The following is a 20,084-nucleotide window of genomic DNA, read 5'->3' on the forward strand; positions in this document are numbered from 1 at the left end:
TACCATGAAGCAGACGGTCTGATGGCTAAACACCTAGATTCAGAGGGGCGCGTTTATCAATCAGTGATACCAAGATGCTATTGTATAGTGTAACAAGGTTTTTCAAGTCTGTAGGAGGCTGGTTAAACAATGGCGACTCCATGAGGCCTACGGAGAAACTATTCATATCAATATCAATCAATGCAGTCTATGGTTTGAACAGTTTTCTTAGCAAACACTGGTTTCTCCAGGAATAGACTGCAATGGATATACCTCGATGATCTGAAATGGCAGGATCACAAACCCTTGTAATTTGTACAAGAGAGTCCTTACATCTAGTGATAACAAGGTCAAGGGTGTGGCCATCCTTGTGTATAATGCCTATAACATGCTGTTTAAGATCAGCAGCTCCTAGGATATTAGCAAACCGTGTAGCGTAATAGTCATTTGCATCATCAACATTAAAGTTGATATAACCAATGAAAATTATAGGGCCTAGGTGCTCAAGTAGAGTGGTCTCCAGTAGCAGGGAGAACTCTTCGTAAAACAGCGCATAAGTTGACCCAGGTGGCTGATAGATAACAAACACGCGTAAATGAACACTACTTCCAAACAGCACGCCCATGAGTTACGTGTATCACACATGATATTGTTAATCTGAAGAGTACCTCTGAATAGCACACCAACACCCCCACCCCTCCCCACAGCTCTAGGATTGTGAAGGAATCTCTATCCAGTAGCACACAGGGTACCCATATTCACTACATTGTAGTAATCATCATGAAACTATGTTTCACTTACTGCCAAAACATCAATATCATGATCCACAGTGAACAATTTAATCGCCATTGCTTTATTATACCAGCGGATGTAGCTTTGAGATAAGAAAGGCAAAAACAGATCACGCTCTTTACTCCAGAACTATTGTTGATGCGACAGACCGAAACAAGCAAACGTGAATGATTGTTTTCTGTAAGGCGTTTCTTGTTGACTGGAATAGAATGGAAAGAATTTCTCAATTGTTTATCATTGACACAATTGGAACGAACATTTATGACGGCTGAGAAATCAATCCCACGGGCTGTCGGTCTCTGGACATGATGATAAATTGTAGACATTACTGGAATCTTCTGGGCGTCAGTAGAATCAGGCCTAGGTTGTGTATGGACATAGCCACTGAGCTAGATAGAAAGAGCCATGAAGTTGTCAGTCGCATCTGAGTTAGAATAATTATAAATGGGACCATTTGACCTCATATTTTAGAACAATGGTCTAGGCCTTTCTCTCCTCAGGATGCAAAGTTGTTGAACACCACTGTTGGTATGCCAATAGCGGGCAGTGGCAAGGGCCAATAAGGTGGCTACCTTCAGTGTCAATTCCTTCAGTTTATGTGATGAATAAAGCGAGATGGATTTCAGGTAAACCGTGACCCCAACGCCAACATTCCGGGTTGCGCTGTATTTAGATTGAGGAGGCCTTCCCATGAAGACTTCCTTCATAAAACCTGACAGCAAGTGATGCCTTCCAATCGTGCGACCAGTGACTAATTCAATAGAGGCAGACAATGCTGACCAGGAGGTGTCAAGTGTGCCGTAGGTTTTGCTGTCAACGTATACCCAGTAGGGAAAATTCAGGTAAACCTCTACAGGGGCTTAAAAAATATCCGGTGATTTCAGACTGCAACAGCTACACAATGCACGCCTAGCTGGATTGTACTGTTTCTCTGTGCCTGTAGTCCAGGATTGGCTGAGAATCTCCGTAGACCAAGCTTAGATTTCTTAACCGTTAAACGGCTCCCTGATACAGTCCAGGAGTCTAACTGGAGTTGATCTTGTAGTGGAAGTAATCGATTTTTTTGTGACGCAGCAGTAGTTGGTTCAGCCATCTGGGAAGCAGGATCATGCAGGTGACTCACATTCCTAACATTGCCCGGTACCATGACTGGGAAGGCCACAAAGGCGTGATCATCAGTGAACATGGAATGTTGTCCCTCCTTGCATGCACTGGGCCTCTGGGAATCAGGAATACCCAACAAGTAAGCGAGTAAGCCACGCAAAAACGGCAGGATGGACTCACCTCAATTCTGTCGTTGAAGTGGCGCAAACTCAAGTCCACTCTACTATTATTCAGGCCTGGTATGTGCACTGCAGATTGTAGGATGTCCTTGAAATACAGCACTGCTATATCTCTCGAGCCAAATTGTTAACATTCCCACTTCAGATTGGATTAAAACACATTGATCCGAGGAAAGAATGCATTGCGTTGGAGCATTTATTAGCTCGGGGTTGTCTATTATCCGAGACGATAACCCTTTGTGAGAATCTTGTGTTTTGGTTTGGAATTTGCTCGTTTGACAAGCAGCACCGTGGACTGTACCACCCCTTGTTGCCCCAAGCAACTGAGCTCACGTATCTTCTGTATTAAAAATTATCCTTTGGAGTGTAATCAACGCATCTGCATTTGTGCTTTTCGCCACTCTGTTCTGTCCTGTAATCTTTATAGCTATTTTGTTAGCTTTAGAGATGTCGTCCAGATTCTTAGACAAATCGTGGGTCAAGAGGAGCTCCGAGCTCTCTTCAGAATTTCATTTGCATAACAATGCCTCTTTGAAACAAAGGTAAATTGAACAGGTGCAAGGAAGTATGCAAAATAAGGGAGAATGTGGATGGTGAAAGAGAACTGAACATTTAAGCCTCAGGAACAGTTAGGGTTAAGGGTATAGTTCAAGCTGGCTACTTGTTTAGCATCGATGTATCGTACTTTGTCGAAACACAACTTTGCCATTTGCGTCTTCTCGACTCATGGATGGTTCTCTTTCAGTGCAGAAGTCTTGTGCAGCCATTCTTCATAGCTATCAAATTCGGATATACATGTACTACATAACAACATCTTTAAGCACCAATGGTAACTCAAATTAATTCTCATAATAAATTCAAATACCTCACATGTTAAGCAAACTACCAACTGCTGATTTTATACGTGGATAGCAAAAATTTGGACAGATTCTTACAACCACTACAGAGTCTTTAAATTTTGGTAAGCCAGAAAATGGTACTCAGTACTGTACTTGAAAGAGACTCCCATCCAATATTTGAATTTCAGACAACTCCTTACAGTGATTACAAGTATCAATAATACAGTTGTACCTTGTTCCTGATCACTGTGAGTGCTTGTTCCCGCAGCTGCCTGGTCAGGATCTATTGGAAAACAAACAACATAATCTCCTGTCAGGCTGAAACAATCCTAATCCAAAACATGTAAAATTGCTCCTTGACAATGAATTGCGAATGATTTTTTCTTAGGTAGAAAGGTTACATCTCACACTTGCAAAGTGCGCTTGTTTATTTTTTAAAACCAAAGTCGTCTTATTTTGTAAACCTATGATTGTTATCAAGATATCCACAATGAATCAGTAAATAGATAAAAAATTACCAGAATGTTCACGGTTCGTTTTCTTGCCTAGGTACATTTGCAAAACAGTTTTCCACACAACATCCTTTACTGACTTCTGACCTTGCCGTTTAGACATGTTCTATCACCACTGTACAAGGAAACAGAATTTCAGTGAGACGGGGTCAGTGTTTTGTTCAGATGATGTACATGTAAAATAAAACCAAGATTCATCAGCATCTCAGCCATTCATCAGATTCCCCTGTTCACCTATAGTTCAAGCCGGGAAGGCAATTTTAAAATTCCTTTTCTTTTTAATTGAGAGCTATGGGATTAGGTGACGTGAGGTGGGAGGAGAGGTAAGAACCAGCCCAGTGCTCAGAAGTACCAGTGGCAGCAAGGTTCAGTGCATGCACTCTTCACACCAAGGGACTGACTGGAAAATCAGCTGTCATACTTACTTCCACTCCAAACGTACACTACAGGCAAGGAAGGCAGGGTAGAGTCAAAGGTGTGAAAGAAACATGCGGGCAATAGGAACGGGCGACATTAAGCAGATTTCGCGATAGTTTTCAGTGAACGCACACAAGGTTTTGAAGTGGACCATAACTGAGCCATTAGGCTGGATTTTGATCTGGGCCAAATAAAGTAAAAGTAAAGTAAAGCAACCATATTTAACGTCGATAACTCGTAACAGTAATTCAACTGACAAACCTGAGGTCGACGGTGCGCTCATTTTACTCCCCCCTCGTCATCAGTGTTCGGTTTTACGGGTATTTAAAGTGACTTAAGCTACGCAGAACGGAAAGAAGTCGAAACAAGGATGTGAGAACCGGGAATCGAACTCAGGACCTCTTGCACCAAGGCCGCAAACTAACCGACTGTGCCATCCTCGCTCCTTAAAAATGCAATTGAGCCACAAGGTTTTTGAAAAGCAGAGCCATTCCAAGTTATATTTGGGACTTCAGATCCAACTACACGTATTAGTGCCACAAGAAGAACATTTTCAAAACAAGGCCAAAGGACAGATTTTTCATGTTTATAGAAAATAACTTTACGGCTGTAGGCTTGTAATACAAGACTGAAGGACTAGGACTCTCAGAATTTATTAGCTAGCTAAACCTAGGGTTCAACACCCCTTTCGCCAAAGGCATACCCTGGGTATTTAACTCTTTCTCTTCCCAGAGGTTGTAAAGTTGGTGTTGTGGGTTTCAGTGCCTGCACCCAATTGGGGAATGATAGAAAGACTTCGAGCCAAGGACAGCAATGAAAAGTGAGTAATTTCCTCACTGAATTTAGCTTTCTAAATTGTCTTTCCAACCACGTCGTTTAAAGTATAGGTGAAGTTCCTCAAACTTGCACATACAGGCCCCCTACACATTACTAGGGAAATTAGATTCTGAAAACCCAGAATATTTTCTCATGGGGGATCTAAATTGTGATTTGCAATCCAAAGGCAATGTTAATGTGAAAGCTCTTCTAAACATAACAGACATATATGGATTGAAACAACTCATTAACGAACCAACCCGAATTACACCTACTACAAGTACTTTAATTGATCTTATTTTCACAAATCGGCCAGAGAATGTGTATTGTTCGGGGGTGTCTCATATCGCCATGAGTGACCATAGTTTAGTTTATGCATATCAAAAATATCAATTCCCACTTTCTCCAAAGGAATTAACTTGATAACATATAGACAGTTTAAACATTTTAATAGCGTAAATTTTTATGCGGACATTTTAGCCCAACCTTGGGATAACATAAAGCAATTGTATGATCCTAATGAAGATCCTAATGTGGAAGAGGTGGAAAGAATTATTCCTGAATGTGTGTGAAAAGCACGCACCGATTAAGACCAAACGGACACGAGATTCTAAATCCCCATGGATAACCGCTATTCTGAAAAAGCGGATGAATTTCAGAGACCGCCTCAAAAGAAAGGCTATTAAGACAAAAGATCCATTTATTTGGAACCAATTTCGAACGGTTAAAAATCAAGTGAACTGGGAAATTAATAGCGCGAAAAAAGCTTATTATGAAAATGCCTTCAACAATTGTCGTGGGGATCAAAGGTAAACATGGAAAGCAATCAATGAATTGACCTCGCGTAAGTCCAACAAAACCGTTATTAATGAGATGGAATATAATGGGGTAAATGCTGGAGATCAAACAGATATAGCAGAAATGCTAAACTCCTTTTTTCACAGAAATTGGGCCACGCCTAGTGGAGACGTAACAGAAGTTGATAAATCCTTCGAAGAATTTCTTACTGAAACTGATAAAAATTTTGTTTTTGAAAAAACAACACCAACACATGTTTTTGCACTACTATCAAAGCTTTGCAAGTCAAAGGCAACTGGATTAGATAATATTTCAGCGAAACGTCTAAGGGAATGTCCCAATGTACTAGCAGAATCAATTACTCATATATTTAATCAATCCCTAATGACTGGCATCTTTCCCGATGAGTGGAAATCTGCCAGAGTCACTCCATTGTATAAAAATTCTGGGAAGCGCTCTGATCCGACGAATTATCGACCAATATCAGTAGTTCCAGTCGTGGCCAAAGTCTTTGAACGGATAATTTACGATCAGCTTTATCTTTATTTAACTAAAAACAACTTTCTCTCGTGCCATCAATCTGGTTTTCGGTCTTTGCACTCCACACTCACAGCACTTATCGAAGCTACAGGTAGCTGGGCAATGGATATAAACCGTGGTCGTGTTAATGCCGTAGTCTTTTTAGACCTCAAAAAGGCATTTGATAAAATAGATCACGATATTTTGTTACGAAAATTGCAATACTATGGGATTTGTTGGACCAGCCATCAATGGTTTGCTTCTTATTTAGATAATCGAACACAGATTTGTCATCTAAATTCTTGTAAGTCAACTCCAAAATGTCTAAGATGTGGTGTTCCCCAGGGAACAATTTTGGGACCTCTTCTGTTTTTGATATATATATATTAATGACTTACCCCATTGTCTGCCATATTCGGAACCCAGAATGTACGCAGCCTGACACTTGGCAGTACTGATATTAAGCATATAAATTATTGCCTTAATCACGACATGAGTAGTGTGTACGAATGGCTCTTTGCTAACAACCGCACTCTAAATATGACAAAATCTGAGTTTATTCTTATTGCACCAAGGCAGAAGTTATCACAATTTACGGAAAGTCCCTCTCTTACTATAAACGAAAACCCAACAGAACAAGTAACCTCCGCTAAATCCCTTGGAGTTTATGTCGATCAAATATAAACTGGGAGTGTCATATTGAAAACATCTCTAAGAAGATAGCTTGTGCCATTGGTGCAATTAAACGAATTCGGCATCTCACTCCATTTAATGTTCTAATTAAAGTTTATAATAGCCTTATTCAACCACATTTTGATTATTGCAGTGTAGTGTGGGGAAACTGTAACAAAGGCCTTTCCGAAAAACTGCAAAGGCTTCAAAATCGGGCAGCTCGCATCCTAATGTCTGCCAGCTATGATAGTAATTTGGATGATTTGTTCCGGGCACTAGGGTGGCGAAGACTCTACTATCAAAGATTGGAACAGAAGTCTATCATAATGTATAAAACATTACATGTTTGACACCTGATTGTCTGAGATCAAGATTTGTATATCGTGACAACGTAAGTGCTTATCGTTTAAGGAATACCGAAAATATATTAGTTCTTCCACAACTCCGAACTGATTATCTCAAGAGAAGTTTTTTGTACAGTGGAGCTCAGTTGTGGAACAGCTTACCTGTATACCTAAGACAAGCGTCTTCACTGACCGATTTCAAATCTAAGCTAAGTCGCCACAGTTTAACGTAATATCTTAATTTTAAGTAAATTTTACAAACGGCCTCCATGAAAAGCAGAATTTTTTTCTCTTTCTTTTATTTGAATTGTTATTAAATTTTATTGTAGTTAGGTATATAGATATACTACTATAGATAATGAACTAAATCAACTGATGGAAACACCGTGTATAAATAAAGTTATCTTATCTTATCTTATCTTATCTTATCTTGTCTTATCTTATCTTATCTTATCTTACTTTATCTTATCTTATCTTATCCCTGCAGGGCTCAAATATGCCTTTCTTAAGCCCTTTATACATGCATCTATGGCTGGGAGAAGAAAGGATACTGAAAAATGCTTTATTCTGACGAAATACTAGGATTATCCTTCTTACGAAAAATCCATAATCTTCACCGCAGTGAACATATCATTTTTATCTTTTTTCACATGTGAGGATATGGGTGTGGTCATGGTAACTAAAATGATTATGTAATAAAAAGCGAGCTTCCCCTTCATTGTAAGATGCTCTTGTGCTGTAATACAGTTCGTATCTACTACATAAACATTTTTTTTCATGATTTGTTTTTCATAACTTTCATATCTTGTTTCACATTACTCAACATGCGTGTTTTAGCGTTTGGTGACAACTTTTTCAATATTTCGAAAATGAATAAAACTAGTTGTTTTTAATCTGGACATTTCATCAATATCTATGTAATAAAAAAGAATATTACATGGTCACTTGGGGATACAATATCCTGTCATACTGACAGTTCCTCTCATGAGTGAGGACAGGGAACGAGTGAGAGATACTGAAGCAGCGGGCTCATAGCGACTGTTGGGGGGTCAAACTGTCACGTGCCAAACAACTGTTGTGGCAAAAACTGATTGTACTGATCGATTACAGTCAGGTATCACAGAAACCAGCTGTGATTGACGATGATTTAATTTGACGATAATCGAACGTAAACAAGTACAATGTGGTGAATAAACTAATTATTAATAAAAGATGCTGCAATACAAAGACGAGAAAATCAAGTATCAACCAATAAGTAGCACGCAATCCAATCGTAGTTACATTCCTACTAAGTTTACAAGTGTCAAACCCTACGAAATGCGACAATGGCAAACATGGAAAATTAAAATACACGATTAACAAACTAAACAATTTAAGCAACAGTTTGAGTAACCCTGCGATGGACTAGCATCCCATCCAGGGGGCAGTAAAAAATACTCTAGTCGCTTCATGCTACGGAAACCGAGGATAGGCTCCAGCGTGTTGGGACACTGGCTGCGAAACGCTTACCTTGAGTAACTTGAGATTGTAAGGTACAATTTGGCAATGCTCGTAGGAGCGCCAATGCCAGCACCTGACATGAAAAAGGGGTTTAATATCATGAAACTAGAGAAATCTGTAGGTTTCGTTAAATACATTATACAAAAAACCTAAAATAACGTTGTCGAAGGGATAGTAAAACGTTATAACTAACAAAAAACCAATTGCCCTAACAAAACAGGGAGGGCAGAGTAGCTCTCAAATCGGAGAACAGTAAACCAACACACCAGTTCCCGCTTGTACTCTAAATAACCAAGGGTAACCAAACTGAATCTGTCAATTATACAACTATGATCACAAAACTGAAAACCTAAGGGAGCGATCATTTATTAGAGAGGAAGGTGGGGGTGGGGTGGTGCATTTTAATTTTCCTATATATAATTTCCCGGGGGCCTGTTCTTGCCACTGCATAACATAGTGTGGCCCCCCTTTGAGTCTGTACATGAAACAAGATGACCCGCCCTCAACAACAGAAACAGTTTTAATACAACGTAAATAAAACTCACCGAACTATTCAAAGAAAATAGCGACTAGCCCTCCTCCCAGATCTAGTCAGGGTTGTCACTGTGATCTGAATATCATCCCCTTCCTCATCATTTTGATAATAAATTAATAATATTTGATTTGTTGTTGATTCCTTCAGTGTTGTTTCTTTTTTGTGGAACGGAAACTGGAATGGACAAAAATAAATGGCCTCTCAGAAATGGTTGCACATTTTTAGGCAGGCCCCCATTTTCAGGTGCACGAAAAGGTACATATATGACCCCCACCTCATTTGCACCAGCCTATTGCTATCCCCCCCCCCCCCCCCTCCCTCTAATAAATGACGGGTCTCTAAGAATGCTACTGATATTATATGTCTGGAAGACCAACTTACTTAACACACGTCATCGTTAAAGCAAATGTGATTGGTAAATTGAAAATAAAAAACTGAAACAGGAAAGCTTTGATACAGTTACTATCAGCAATCGAGGATAAAATTCGTCTTCCCGCGGGGCCATGTAATTTCCTCTATAAGCTTGAATAGAGAAAAATCCAAGAATTCAAAGGTGAGTCTACAATAACCAGTGGTCTGCTACTGCATTACTGTAGCCTTACAGTCATCTAACTTGTTTCTTAATGATGCTACCCAAAATAGTCCACTTGTTTGCACTGCAGTCCGACCCGCACTCATGCAGTTAGTCATTTATGTGATAAGGGCATATTTTAGATGGTGAGTCTTCAGTTGAGGGTTTGGAACTCTGCAATAATACCGTGTGCCTACCGTGTATGTACAAGGTTTCTTTACACTTACATGTATTGACATTAACCATAGTTCTTGGTTTTTAAGCCAAAGCACTCACTTTAGAGATTAAATTTTAGAGCTCATTTGGTTGATATAAAAGCATATTTTTAATAGCTACCTAAAAGTTAAAGATTTGAGACACTGTATATCATGTCTAATAATTTCCCGCGGGACTGCAGAACCGTGGTGGCAGTTATTTGTGACCCTCTCGCTTCAAGATGATCCATTCAGAATGTATTCTAATCCTCCATTGTGTTACTGTTGAACTGCAGTGGCAGCCACTTGTATCTGTTTCACTTTATCTAGTCATGCATAATCATCGACTGCGTAACTGGAAGACTGCAGTGGCATAAATATATCACTCCTAAATTTTACAAGTCATGTCTAATCCTCGGCTATGGGTCTGTGAGATTGCGCTGACAGTCATTCATAACTTTTCAACAAATCACCAGTCGTATCCATCTTGAACGGTGGCGGGAACATAAGGAAACTTTGATGGTGGCAAGTGCTTGAGAATGCTTTAAATAAGGTCTTCACAGCCTGTTTGTGTGATTCCTTTAGAAAATGCCTTGACTTTCAGCACTTTTATTTTTTTTTTACCAGTTTGAGCATTCTACGGCTAAAAATACCGCTTAAAGAAACTATGAACTATGAGTTGAACACAAGTCGAAGTCCGGAGCGGCAGACCCACATATGAATGGGGCAGCTATGCTTGTCATCTTGGTTAGGAGTGTAAAGTTCGGATTTTGGTTTCATTTAGGGTGTTCTTGGCAAAACGCCATCATATATAGCAGTTAAGGTTTCGTTTAGGGTTGCACACGAAGAAATATAAAAAAAATATATATGTAATATATAGATTTTGCCAAGCCTATAAAAGCGGAACTCCCTGGTACGTTATTTATTCTTACTGCCTGTAGGCTTAGTGAAAATTAAAGGTTTTCGAATTGTTCGCGTTTTGTTGTTTCCGGTAACTGCTTAATTACTTAAATTACTTTCCTTGCTGTCTTCTATAGAAAAACTCATTGCCTAACTAGTGAATTCCACGGTAAATTTCACGCCAAAAAACTGACATTGCATGAATCATGAAGTGATGAGTGCGATATCGGTTTTTCGAGTAAAATTTACTTTGGAATTCATCAGTTTGGCAATGAATTTTCTTGAATCGCATGAGTTTTAAAAGAAAACAAGCACACCCTCAGCGAGCAAGTGGAAAGGAGAAAGGCCATTTCGGAGTCAACTACCAGCAAATAGGAATCACGCTAAAATTAAGAAACCGTCAGGAAACTTTGTCAGTTCAAGTTCAAAAAAGAGTTTTACTGATGTTCTTTCTTCCAATTTATCTCTGAGAACGAGATCATTCACATTTACATACATTCACATGTATTTCATTGAAACATGCCAGCCTGACTTGTAAGAAAAATCGGCAAAATACGGCAATGCAACCAAGAAAGAACAATGAAACTTCAAACAAGATCCGTTCCAATAAATTACCTTTAGGTGCCTTAAACGAACTTCTGAAAACACAAGCTATGGAGATCTCTCCCTAATTTTGCGAGAACTCATTTCGATTACGTGTTCATAACATAAGGGGGCAATTTTCTTGTCACTGTCGAGGCAGATCGAAAAACAGTTGGGCAAACGGATTAAAAAAGCACTTGTTCGCTCACATTTTGGAGCAAAATAAACAAATCAATCATTTCTTTATGTCCAAGAGAGTACAGAATAGACCAGTTTCGATATATTAAAATTCAGTCCTAAAGAAAAGACATCATCACGAGGCTCTGGGGAATAAATATAAGGATTTGTAGGAGTTTATTCCGCAGAGCCTCGAGATGATACCTTTTGTTTTCGACTGAATTTTAATATATCGAAATTGGTCTATTGTTACTTAATTCCAGTTGAGAGTAAAAATTTGAGTTTCATTCCTGAACAAATGAAAAAACTATTAAACCACTTCTTAAAAATATGCATCCGTAAAAATAACAAACGGTTTAGTGCCCAAGGAAGGAACTTGTGGAGTAACTTCTTCCACCAAGTTTGAGTTATTACTGTATTCTGTTTTGGTGTTGTCGTTCTCTCTCTATCCTTTCATTTCTGTTCTAGTCATAGGTCCTCCAAGCATCATGCAACCTTATCAGAGCTTCTAAAGATCTAGATATGCCAAAAATCGCAATACAGAAATAAAAGCAGCTCTAAACAAATATAAAATAAAAAAAAAGCATCAAGTGTATATCCCTCCGATGCTTGACTTGAATCGATGATGTCATGGCTATAATACCAAAATTTCTTGCATCGATGGGTTACCACATTTTCTTAACTATGGTGTTCCGCGCGCGGAGCTCCGCTAATACGTTTTTGTCTCCTTTTTGTCTCTTTTAGGGGTAACAAAAAACTTGGGCATAGCCAGATTGGTCTCCTTTATGGGTTAATTCAAAATTTCCGAGAAGCATCCCTGCCCATTCATCCCCCCCCCCCCCCACGGGCATCGAAAGGGGCAGGTATGCTTGTCATCTCGGCTAGGGGTGTAAAGTTCGGATTTTGGTCTCATTTAGAGTGTTCTTTAGGGAGTTCTTGTCAAACACCATCATATATAGCAGTGAAGGTCTCGTTTAGGGTTGCACACGAATAAATATAAAAATATACATTTAATATGTTTTAAATATGTTCTCAGTTTAGGTTTCACAAAAACCTTGGGCCACGCCTAGATTGGTCTCCTTTATGCGTTTAATTCAAATTCCGAGAAGCATCCCTGCCCCCTTCCCCCCCCCCCCCCCCCCACAGGCCCCCCACAGGCATTGAAGAACAACTGAACTTTGAATACGTCCTGGATATGTTACATGAGCATTATATTACATAACAACTAGAGTTTGCTAATGTAATTGCACAGTGCAAAAAAGCATGTCATGTTCTACCTTAGCAATGTTCCATTTCATTTTCTGAACAATTTAAGCGGATGACGTTACCCTGACTGACGAGTTGGAAATCACAGAAAGTATGAATTCCTATTTCTCAACTGTGTTTATGTTAGAAGGTTGAGAAAATTGCCCTACGTATGCTGATGTTGTGGATTCTAAATTGTCAACTATCTTTTGTAACGCAAATGAGGTTTCCCACCTTTTGAGAAACGTAAATTCTTACAAGTCTCTGGGGCCTGACCACCTCCCGCCACGAGTATTAAAAGAATGCGCGATTGAAATCACTGAGTCCTTTCGTTTACTTTTAAATAGATCATTTCTAGCTGGAGAAGTACCGTACGCCTGGAAAATAGCTAAAATTGTTCCTGTCCACAAGAAGGGTACAAGAGATTGCAGAGAAAACTAACGTCAAACTTCACTCGCCTTCATCGCAGGTAATTATAAAGTTAGCGAGAAAATTGTCAACGATCGTGTAGTAAACTTCTGGCAGAACCAGAATTCTTTAACTCAAACCAATTTGGTTTCCTTGAAGAAAAACCAACCCTAACTCAGTTGCTGTGTTGTTTTAATTACTGGGATTTATCAAGAAATAAATCAAGACCTACTGATGTTATATTCTCAGATTTCTCAAAAGCGTTCGACTCCTTACCTCACGAACGGCTGTTGCTGAAATTAAAATGCTACGGAATCGAAGATCCACTACTCCGTTGGTTCAAATGCTTTTTTGACTGACCGCAAAAAAAACGTTGCTTTTTTGGGGAACTTTCTCATCTCGGTCTTGCGTAATGTCGGGGGTCCCACAGGGCACGATCTTGGGCCAAATTTAATTATTTTGTTTCTAATTTATGCTAATGAGAATTATATCTTCTAATATCTCCTCTTCTTTGAGAATATTTGCAGATGACTCAAAAATATACAGACAGCTGTCACACAAGGGACACTGAAGCCCTAAAACCTGATGTAAATCTGATGTACAATCTGATGTATCCTGGGCATCTAAATGGCAACTGCGCTATAAATCCGACATGTGCAAAGTAATACGTATAACGCACAAACAAGATCTTTTCCTCCTTATATATTCATTGGATAGAGGCTTAAAACCGGGAAGTGCGTTAGTTAATATGTCCTCCCAGATATGTAGAGGGGCTTGCCATGTGATTGACATAAAGGTCGATATAAAGGTAATACTGATAGTGTGTCATCACAAAAACGAGTCAAGTTGAATTGTTTCAAAATTGGTTAGGAATACCCTCTCACCTCAGCACAGACTCCCACTGACAGCGTTTTCTTGCTTTTTCTTTCTGAGTCTCCTATTATAAACAGAAGAGAGAGAGGATTACCTACAATCGTTAAGGGGGTGTCTCTTAACTACAGAAAGACAATGGTTGCTAAGGAATCTTTTTCAGTCAAGAGCCCTACAAAAACGTTGCATGGATGGTTCCCTGAACTAACTTTTCATTGGAAATGTGGCATCACTTCAATGACAAGGCGCATGCGCAACTAGTCCCAGTCCTCTGCCGTGCGTTACGGTGAAAAATACGTCAAAACTCTCAGGAAACAAAAGAGGAGGCAGTTTTTTTCACCTGATGGGAACCGTCCCGTCATTTTTTGTAAACTGTAGCATGGAATTTCTATTTGGCCAAAAAATGGAACGGATATTTTAAAAATTGTATCAAAGGAGGGCCTTATGGCATCATAATTATTTCAGAACTAGTGTTTCTTTGAAAATCCGTGCTGCAAATTTTGTGTTAGAATCTTTTCATACTCTTGCGTTGAAAATTATTTGTGAAAAACATAGTTAACTCGCTGAGTGTTTAGGCATTTTCTGATTTGGTCACGTGGTTTACCAAATATGGGAGTCGAACCGAACAAAGAAATGCTAATTATAAAATAATTGGGATAGTACGCGCGATATTGGTCAATAGGTGTGTTAAGATTAGAATATGTAAACACTGCTGGCCAACTGGAAAATTTGGACTGGACTCTGGACTGGACTTTGGAGTGGACCCTGGACTGGACCCTGGACTGGACTTTATTAAACGAAGTTATTTAACCAATAATATAACGATTAACCGTTTCTATTTAATTATTAACCAGCGAGAATGAGAATGAGAATGGATGTTTTTTTTCAAAGGGAACAGAAACGAATAATCTAACAATGCTGCCCAGTATCTTTTAATCAAGTCTTGGTACTATTACGTGAACACTGTGACGAAGATATATCTCCTGCGTGCGCTATCTAAAGAATATAAGGAATGTAGTCCAATTCAATATATTCAATATGTTAAGCGCGATCGCTTTGCGCACTATTTCTACAATTGAACCAGCTAGAACTGCAAACTAAGCACTTCAGTTGTTTACAGCGGTAAATTAACGTTACAAACCCCGCCACTTGGCTACGATTGCTTTAACGCTGCGAAGTTTGAAGTCATCACGTGACAGTGTTCACGTAATGGTAGCTTGACTTGATTGAAAGTTTCTGGGCAGCATTGTTAGATTTTTTGTTTATGTTCCCTGTAAAAAAACATCCATTCTCATTCTCATTCTCGCTAGTTAATAATTAAATAGAAACGTTTAATCGTTATATTATCGGTTAAGTAATGATCAGTGTAAGGTGGATAGCAATCTCCTTTGTTATGCGGCAACGGGGCTTTCCCCACATAGGAATGTTATCATTTTTATACAGAGAATGCATAAACCTACAGGAAGGCAGTTAACGCAATAAAATTCATTTACAGCCCACTCTGAAAGGGTGTTTTTTTTGTGTTAAAAGATTTTGACCAATCACAAGAGTTGAAAACAAAAGCCAAGAAACGTTTACAATTTTACATGTGCCCCACATACGATTTCTGTGGAATTCATTTAAACTAAGACCAGATGAAAGATGGAAGATGGTTGGAAAGTAAGGATGAATATAATACTGCTTTATGAAGTTTTGTTAACCGTTTGCTGTTTAAGCCAATCAGAAGTAAGTACAGACAATAGAAAAGTTATCACCTTTTTGCATACCAATTGAATTCCAACATGTTCGTTGCCGTTGTTGCTATCGTTCTTATCTGGACCGTTTCTTAAATATTAACTTCGTTTAATAAAGTCCAGTCCAGGGTCCAGTCCAGAGTCCAGTCCAAAGTCCAGTCCAGAGTCCAGTCCAGAGTCCAGTCCATGTTTTCCAGTTGGCCAACACTGCTGTGACATCAAAACGAATTTTCATTTGTTATGTGTTGTCAGACGTGTCTTTTGATTGGCTGGTCGGAAACAAATCTTTACCATCCTTGTTGCTTTAGAACACCAAAAAATACCGTATTAAATCCTCAGGCCACGTATTCTGATTCCAGAATAGGGTCAATCGAACACACTCTAAGTACCGCTTTGTAATTATTTCTTTAGGGTCGTGTGAAGGACTGCCTGCTCAATTTATGAATTCAACAGATGTTCACAGATGGCTTCCAGTGTCGGGTTTCCTTTAAGCACGGCGAAAAAAGCCCGCGTTCACATATATTTTACTTCAATTTAAACATCGGTGAAACATCCAGACGAAGCGTAATTCTTCTGACGAATCACATTCTTACCCTGTAGTAACGCAACAAACACATTCCATACCTTGTTTAGCGTCCTCTACTGTGGGCTTTAACTTTGCCTTTTTCGAGGTAGAAAGTTGAATCGGTTTTCACAGTGATCAAGAGGGATTGGACAGGATCTCTTCCTGAGACACAAAGGAATTCAACTCATAACATTGTTTGAGTATAGATTGTTTCAAGGAATAACTAAAGTAGCCTGCTATGGACAAAACGCGTATGCGCTGTCATTGGAGTTTTAACGGTAAACGATGTTTTGTGATTCTTACCTAAAAGGATACGTATAGAATACGTGCCTTATTGAGTTCAAACAGACTTAAAAGTAATTCTTCCAAAACGTAAAATTGGTTCAGTGGTTAACTCTGTTAATACACCCACAACTTTAATTTTAATCTGGGAAAAGTCACGAGATCAATTAGGAAAACATGAAGTTGTAATTTTCTTTCCTAGTCGTCACGCCTTATGTGAAATAAATTAAGCAACTAAAAACTAGTCAATACTCTGTGGTAAGAGTAGATTAAAGAGAAAAAGCAAACAGGCAATGCTTGATAAATAGATAATAATATCGGTTCGTATGACAAGGTTGGTATGTATGACTTGTAAAAGAAAAATTAATTCAGTTTGTAAGTCTCACGCAAAATTGCTCAAAAGGCTTTCATATGAATCACAGAGTCCTTACCAGCTTCGCAAAGATTATCCGACTTCTTAGACCTTCATTATAATTATCGTCTGAAGTTGTGCGGTATATTTAACTGATCAGGCTATATCGCAAGGAAGAGGTTTAAATCAAATGCCCTCTTTAAGTATTCATCGAAAGCTCAATCACGTTGACTGATTCCTTCTAATCTCAAAATCAAGATAAGTATTTGTTTTTACTTGGCTAAAAGTAACATCGATCACAAACCCTGACATTAAAGCAACCAGAAGGTCCAGCTTCGTGCTGAAATGATCCCACCAGTAATAGACCGATTCGGCTAACTCAATGTTGTAGCCAGTTTTGCATTTGCATGATAATGTATCGTTCACATTTAAATGATTTGGAAATACTTGGAAAAAAAAAAAACATCTTATTCCCAAGGGATTTGAATTGGGTACATCATTGAGTTCAAAGCCGAATTGGTCTTTAGACCTTACTCGCTTGTGAATTTTGTTTTCCCAGTCCAGATCATATGACGATACTAAGGAGATTTGGTCCTACGATTTGTTCATTGAAAAGAGTGTAACTTTCTGATAAATCTAAATTTAAACTCAAATCTAATCATTTTATATTGTAATTAGTCATATTTCAACTTTGTATGTTGATAACTGTGTAATTAATTAACTAATTAACTGATTTCTTATTTTGTATGTACTTTGGGATTTTATTTAATAATATGTGCTCAAGAACAGAGACAGGACTTCTTTAAGAAAGGTGGCCCGCCCAGAATAGCTTCGCTAATTGCGGGTCGCCTAGGACTATGATCATATTGTAATGCTCATAAACAAATAAGCAATGGTAATGGTAGTGCAAGCAGACATATTCATGCTTGCTTGCACCCTTTTTAATGAACAGGACAAAGGATCAAGTCTCCTGAGTATTATTACATGATCTGTATTGGGAAAACAAAATGTACAAGCGCTAATAAGGTCTACTGCCGGAATGATCAGTCAACTTGTAATCTTTTATTAGACAAAATATGTTTTCTTTTAAGAATCGATTTTGCAAAACATTTTTAATGAAACATTAACGATAAAGAAAATACTATTATGACGTTTCGATGCAACATTATCAAATGTAAAGGAAAGAAGACAAAAGTTCAGAGTTGGTGTACGTATTAGAGTTTAAAAAACTTCAGTTGCGAAGTAAAGGAATGAGTCCGGCTGCTTGCCCCACTACTTTGGCAATTTGCTTCTTCCTTGATTATAAAGAATTGAGTGTTTGTGAATGTTTACAATGATACCGGCACAAAAAAATTGGTTGTCAGGACAAAGAAAAAATCCATTTATATATGGGCATGGTCGCGTTTGATCAGTTTGGTTTCCAGGAGCATGTTTCGGCTAATTTTATCTTTTGCTGCATTAATATTAGAAGCTCATTGTTCCTAATGATTTATCGAGAGTTTCTAAAAAGGCAGGAAGATATGTTTTTGAAAAACAATAAATTGAGTTCATATGACTTTCATGGAACACATTCGGATTGATCAAAAGCAAATTTTTAATCCTATATGGGCCAACACTTATCAAGCAAAGGAAAAAAGATTGGGGATACACATCGCAAATCTACTGCGAAGCCATTGACGGATAAGCAATGTTAAACTAAACGAAACTAACCACCTTCATTTGATTGTTTTCCAGGCGGGAAGTAATGAAACTTGTCAGGCCGCTTAAATTGTTTGTATTATCAACAAAACGACACAATCTGATCATTATTCTTATCAATCTTAAAGCTCTCTACTCACAACAGGGGTTTCGAGGAGTGTCCACACTACAGGACTCTAAAAAAACACGATCCTCAGGCTTTTAAACTTGGCGCTGGATTGGACAGCTTCATTAATATATTTGATAAACTATACGCATTTTAACAAAGCGAAAAAGGTGTATCCAATACATCCACTGTCTGGGTGCCTTTGTTATTACTATGAAGGGACAGTGAATCGGCTACACTTACACTTTACCATATTATCCTTATAATCAATCGATGCGGAAAGGGACAGCATTGACTAGAATATCCCTGCATTATCATTAAAATCACAGAGAATATTAGAATATTTCATATTCCTTGTTAAGTCAGACACATCATATTTGGGTTCTACTCGAATTATGCGGAATACTGTGATGACTGATCGACTGGTTTCCAAGGTCGACTTCTCTTTGAAACGACAAATTTTCTTTATTTCTATTGATATTGGTGAAAACTGAAGCACCGAAACGAAGTGAAATATGTGCTGACGAATCACATTCTTAACTTCAAAAATCCCATACCTTGTTTCGCGTGCACCTTTCTGACTTAAACCTTTTTCAAGGTAGAAACTTTCATCCGTACATCCAGCGATCTAGAAGGATTGGACAGGATCTGTTCCTGAGACACAAGGGAATTCAACATAAGATTATCTTACAGCATTGTTTGATAATCGATTGTTTCAAGGAATAACTAAAGTAGCCTGCAAAGGACCGTGAACGCGTCTAAGCTGTTATTGGAGTTTTAACCGCAAACGATGTTTTGTGATTCGTACCTAATATGATACGGATACAATACTTGCCTTATTGAGTTCAAACAGACTAAAAAGTCATTCTTCCAAAACTTAAAATTACTTCAATGGTTAACTCTGTTAATACACCCACAACTTTTAGTTTGGGAAAAGTCACGAGATCAATTATGAAAACAGGAAGTTGTAATTTTCTTTCCCAGTCGTCACGCCTTATGAGAAATACATTAAGCAACTAAAAAGTAGTCAATACTCTGTGGTAAACAGGCCAAAGTAGATTAAAGAGAAAAAGCAAACAGGCAGTGCTTGATAACTAGATAATAATACCGGTTCGTGTAACAAGGTTGGTATGTCTGATATGTAAAAAAAGAATTAATTCAGTTCGTACGTCTCACGCAAAATTGCTCAAAAGGCTTTCATATGAATCACAGAGTCCTTACCAGCTTCAAGATTATCAGATTTCCTAGACCTTCATTATAATTATCGTCTGAAGTTTTTGCGGCATATTTAATCAAGCTATATCGCATGAAAGAGGTTTAATTCGAATGACCTCTTTAAGTATTCAGCGAAAGCTCAATCACGTTCACTGATTCCTTCTAATTTCAAAATCAAGA

General features: G+C 38.4%; 1 protein-coding gene across 13 annotated transcripts in view; it reads right to left on the reverse strand.

The window, feature by feature from the left end:
- LOC138029101 (NLR family CARD domain-containing protein 3-like) overlaps window positions 1-20,084 on the reverse strand; it is a 38,729-nt gene that overhangs the window by 6,313 nt on the left and 12,332 nt on the right. For 6 of the 13 annotated variants that reach the window (XM_068876795.1, XM_068876798.1, XM_068876797.1 and 3 more), the window contains 6 exons: window positions 19,247-19,343; window positions 16,311-16,413; window positions 13,968-14,020; window positions 8,481-8,544; window positions 3,412-3,520; window positions 3,126-3,176 (listed from right to left, as the gene is read on the reverse strand). In XM_068876795.1, the coding sequence (XP_068732896.1) occupies window positions 3,126-3,176; window positions 3,412-3,508 (148 nt within the window). In that variant the 5' untranslated portion in view covers window positions 3,509-3,520; window positions 8,481-8,544; window positions 13,968-14,020; window positions 16,311-16,413; window positions 19,247-19,343. Of the gene's footprint in view, window positions 1-3,125; window positions 3,177-3,411; window positions 3,521-7,878; window positions 8,545-9,016; window positions 9,181-13,967; window positions 14,021-15,707; window positions 15,897-16,310; window positions 16,414-19,246; window positions 19,344-20,084 lie in introns of those variants that run through there. The other 7 variants (XM_068876796.1, XM_068876802.1, XM_068876803.1 and 4 more) reach the window with 5 other exon arrangements.

Source organism: Montipora capricornis, chromosome 13, assembly GCF_036669925.1.
Source record: "Montipora capricornis isolate CH-2021 chromosome 13, ASM3666992v2, whole genome shotgun sequence".
Lineage (NCBI taxonomy): Eukaryota > Metazoa > Cnidaria > Anthozoa > Scleractinia > Acroporidae > Montipora > Montipora capricornis.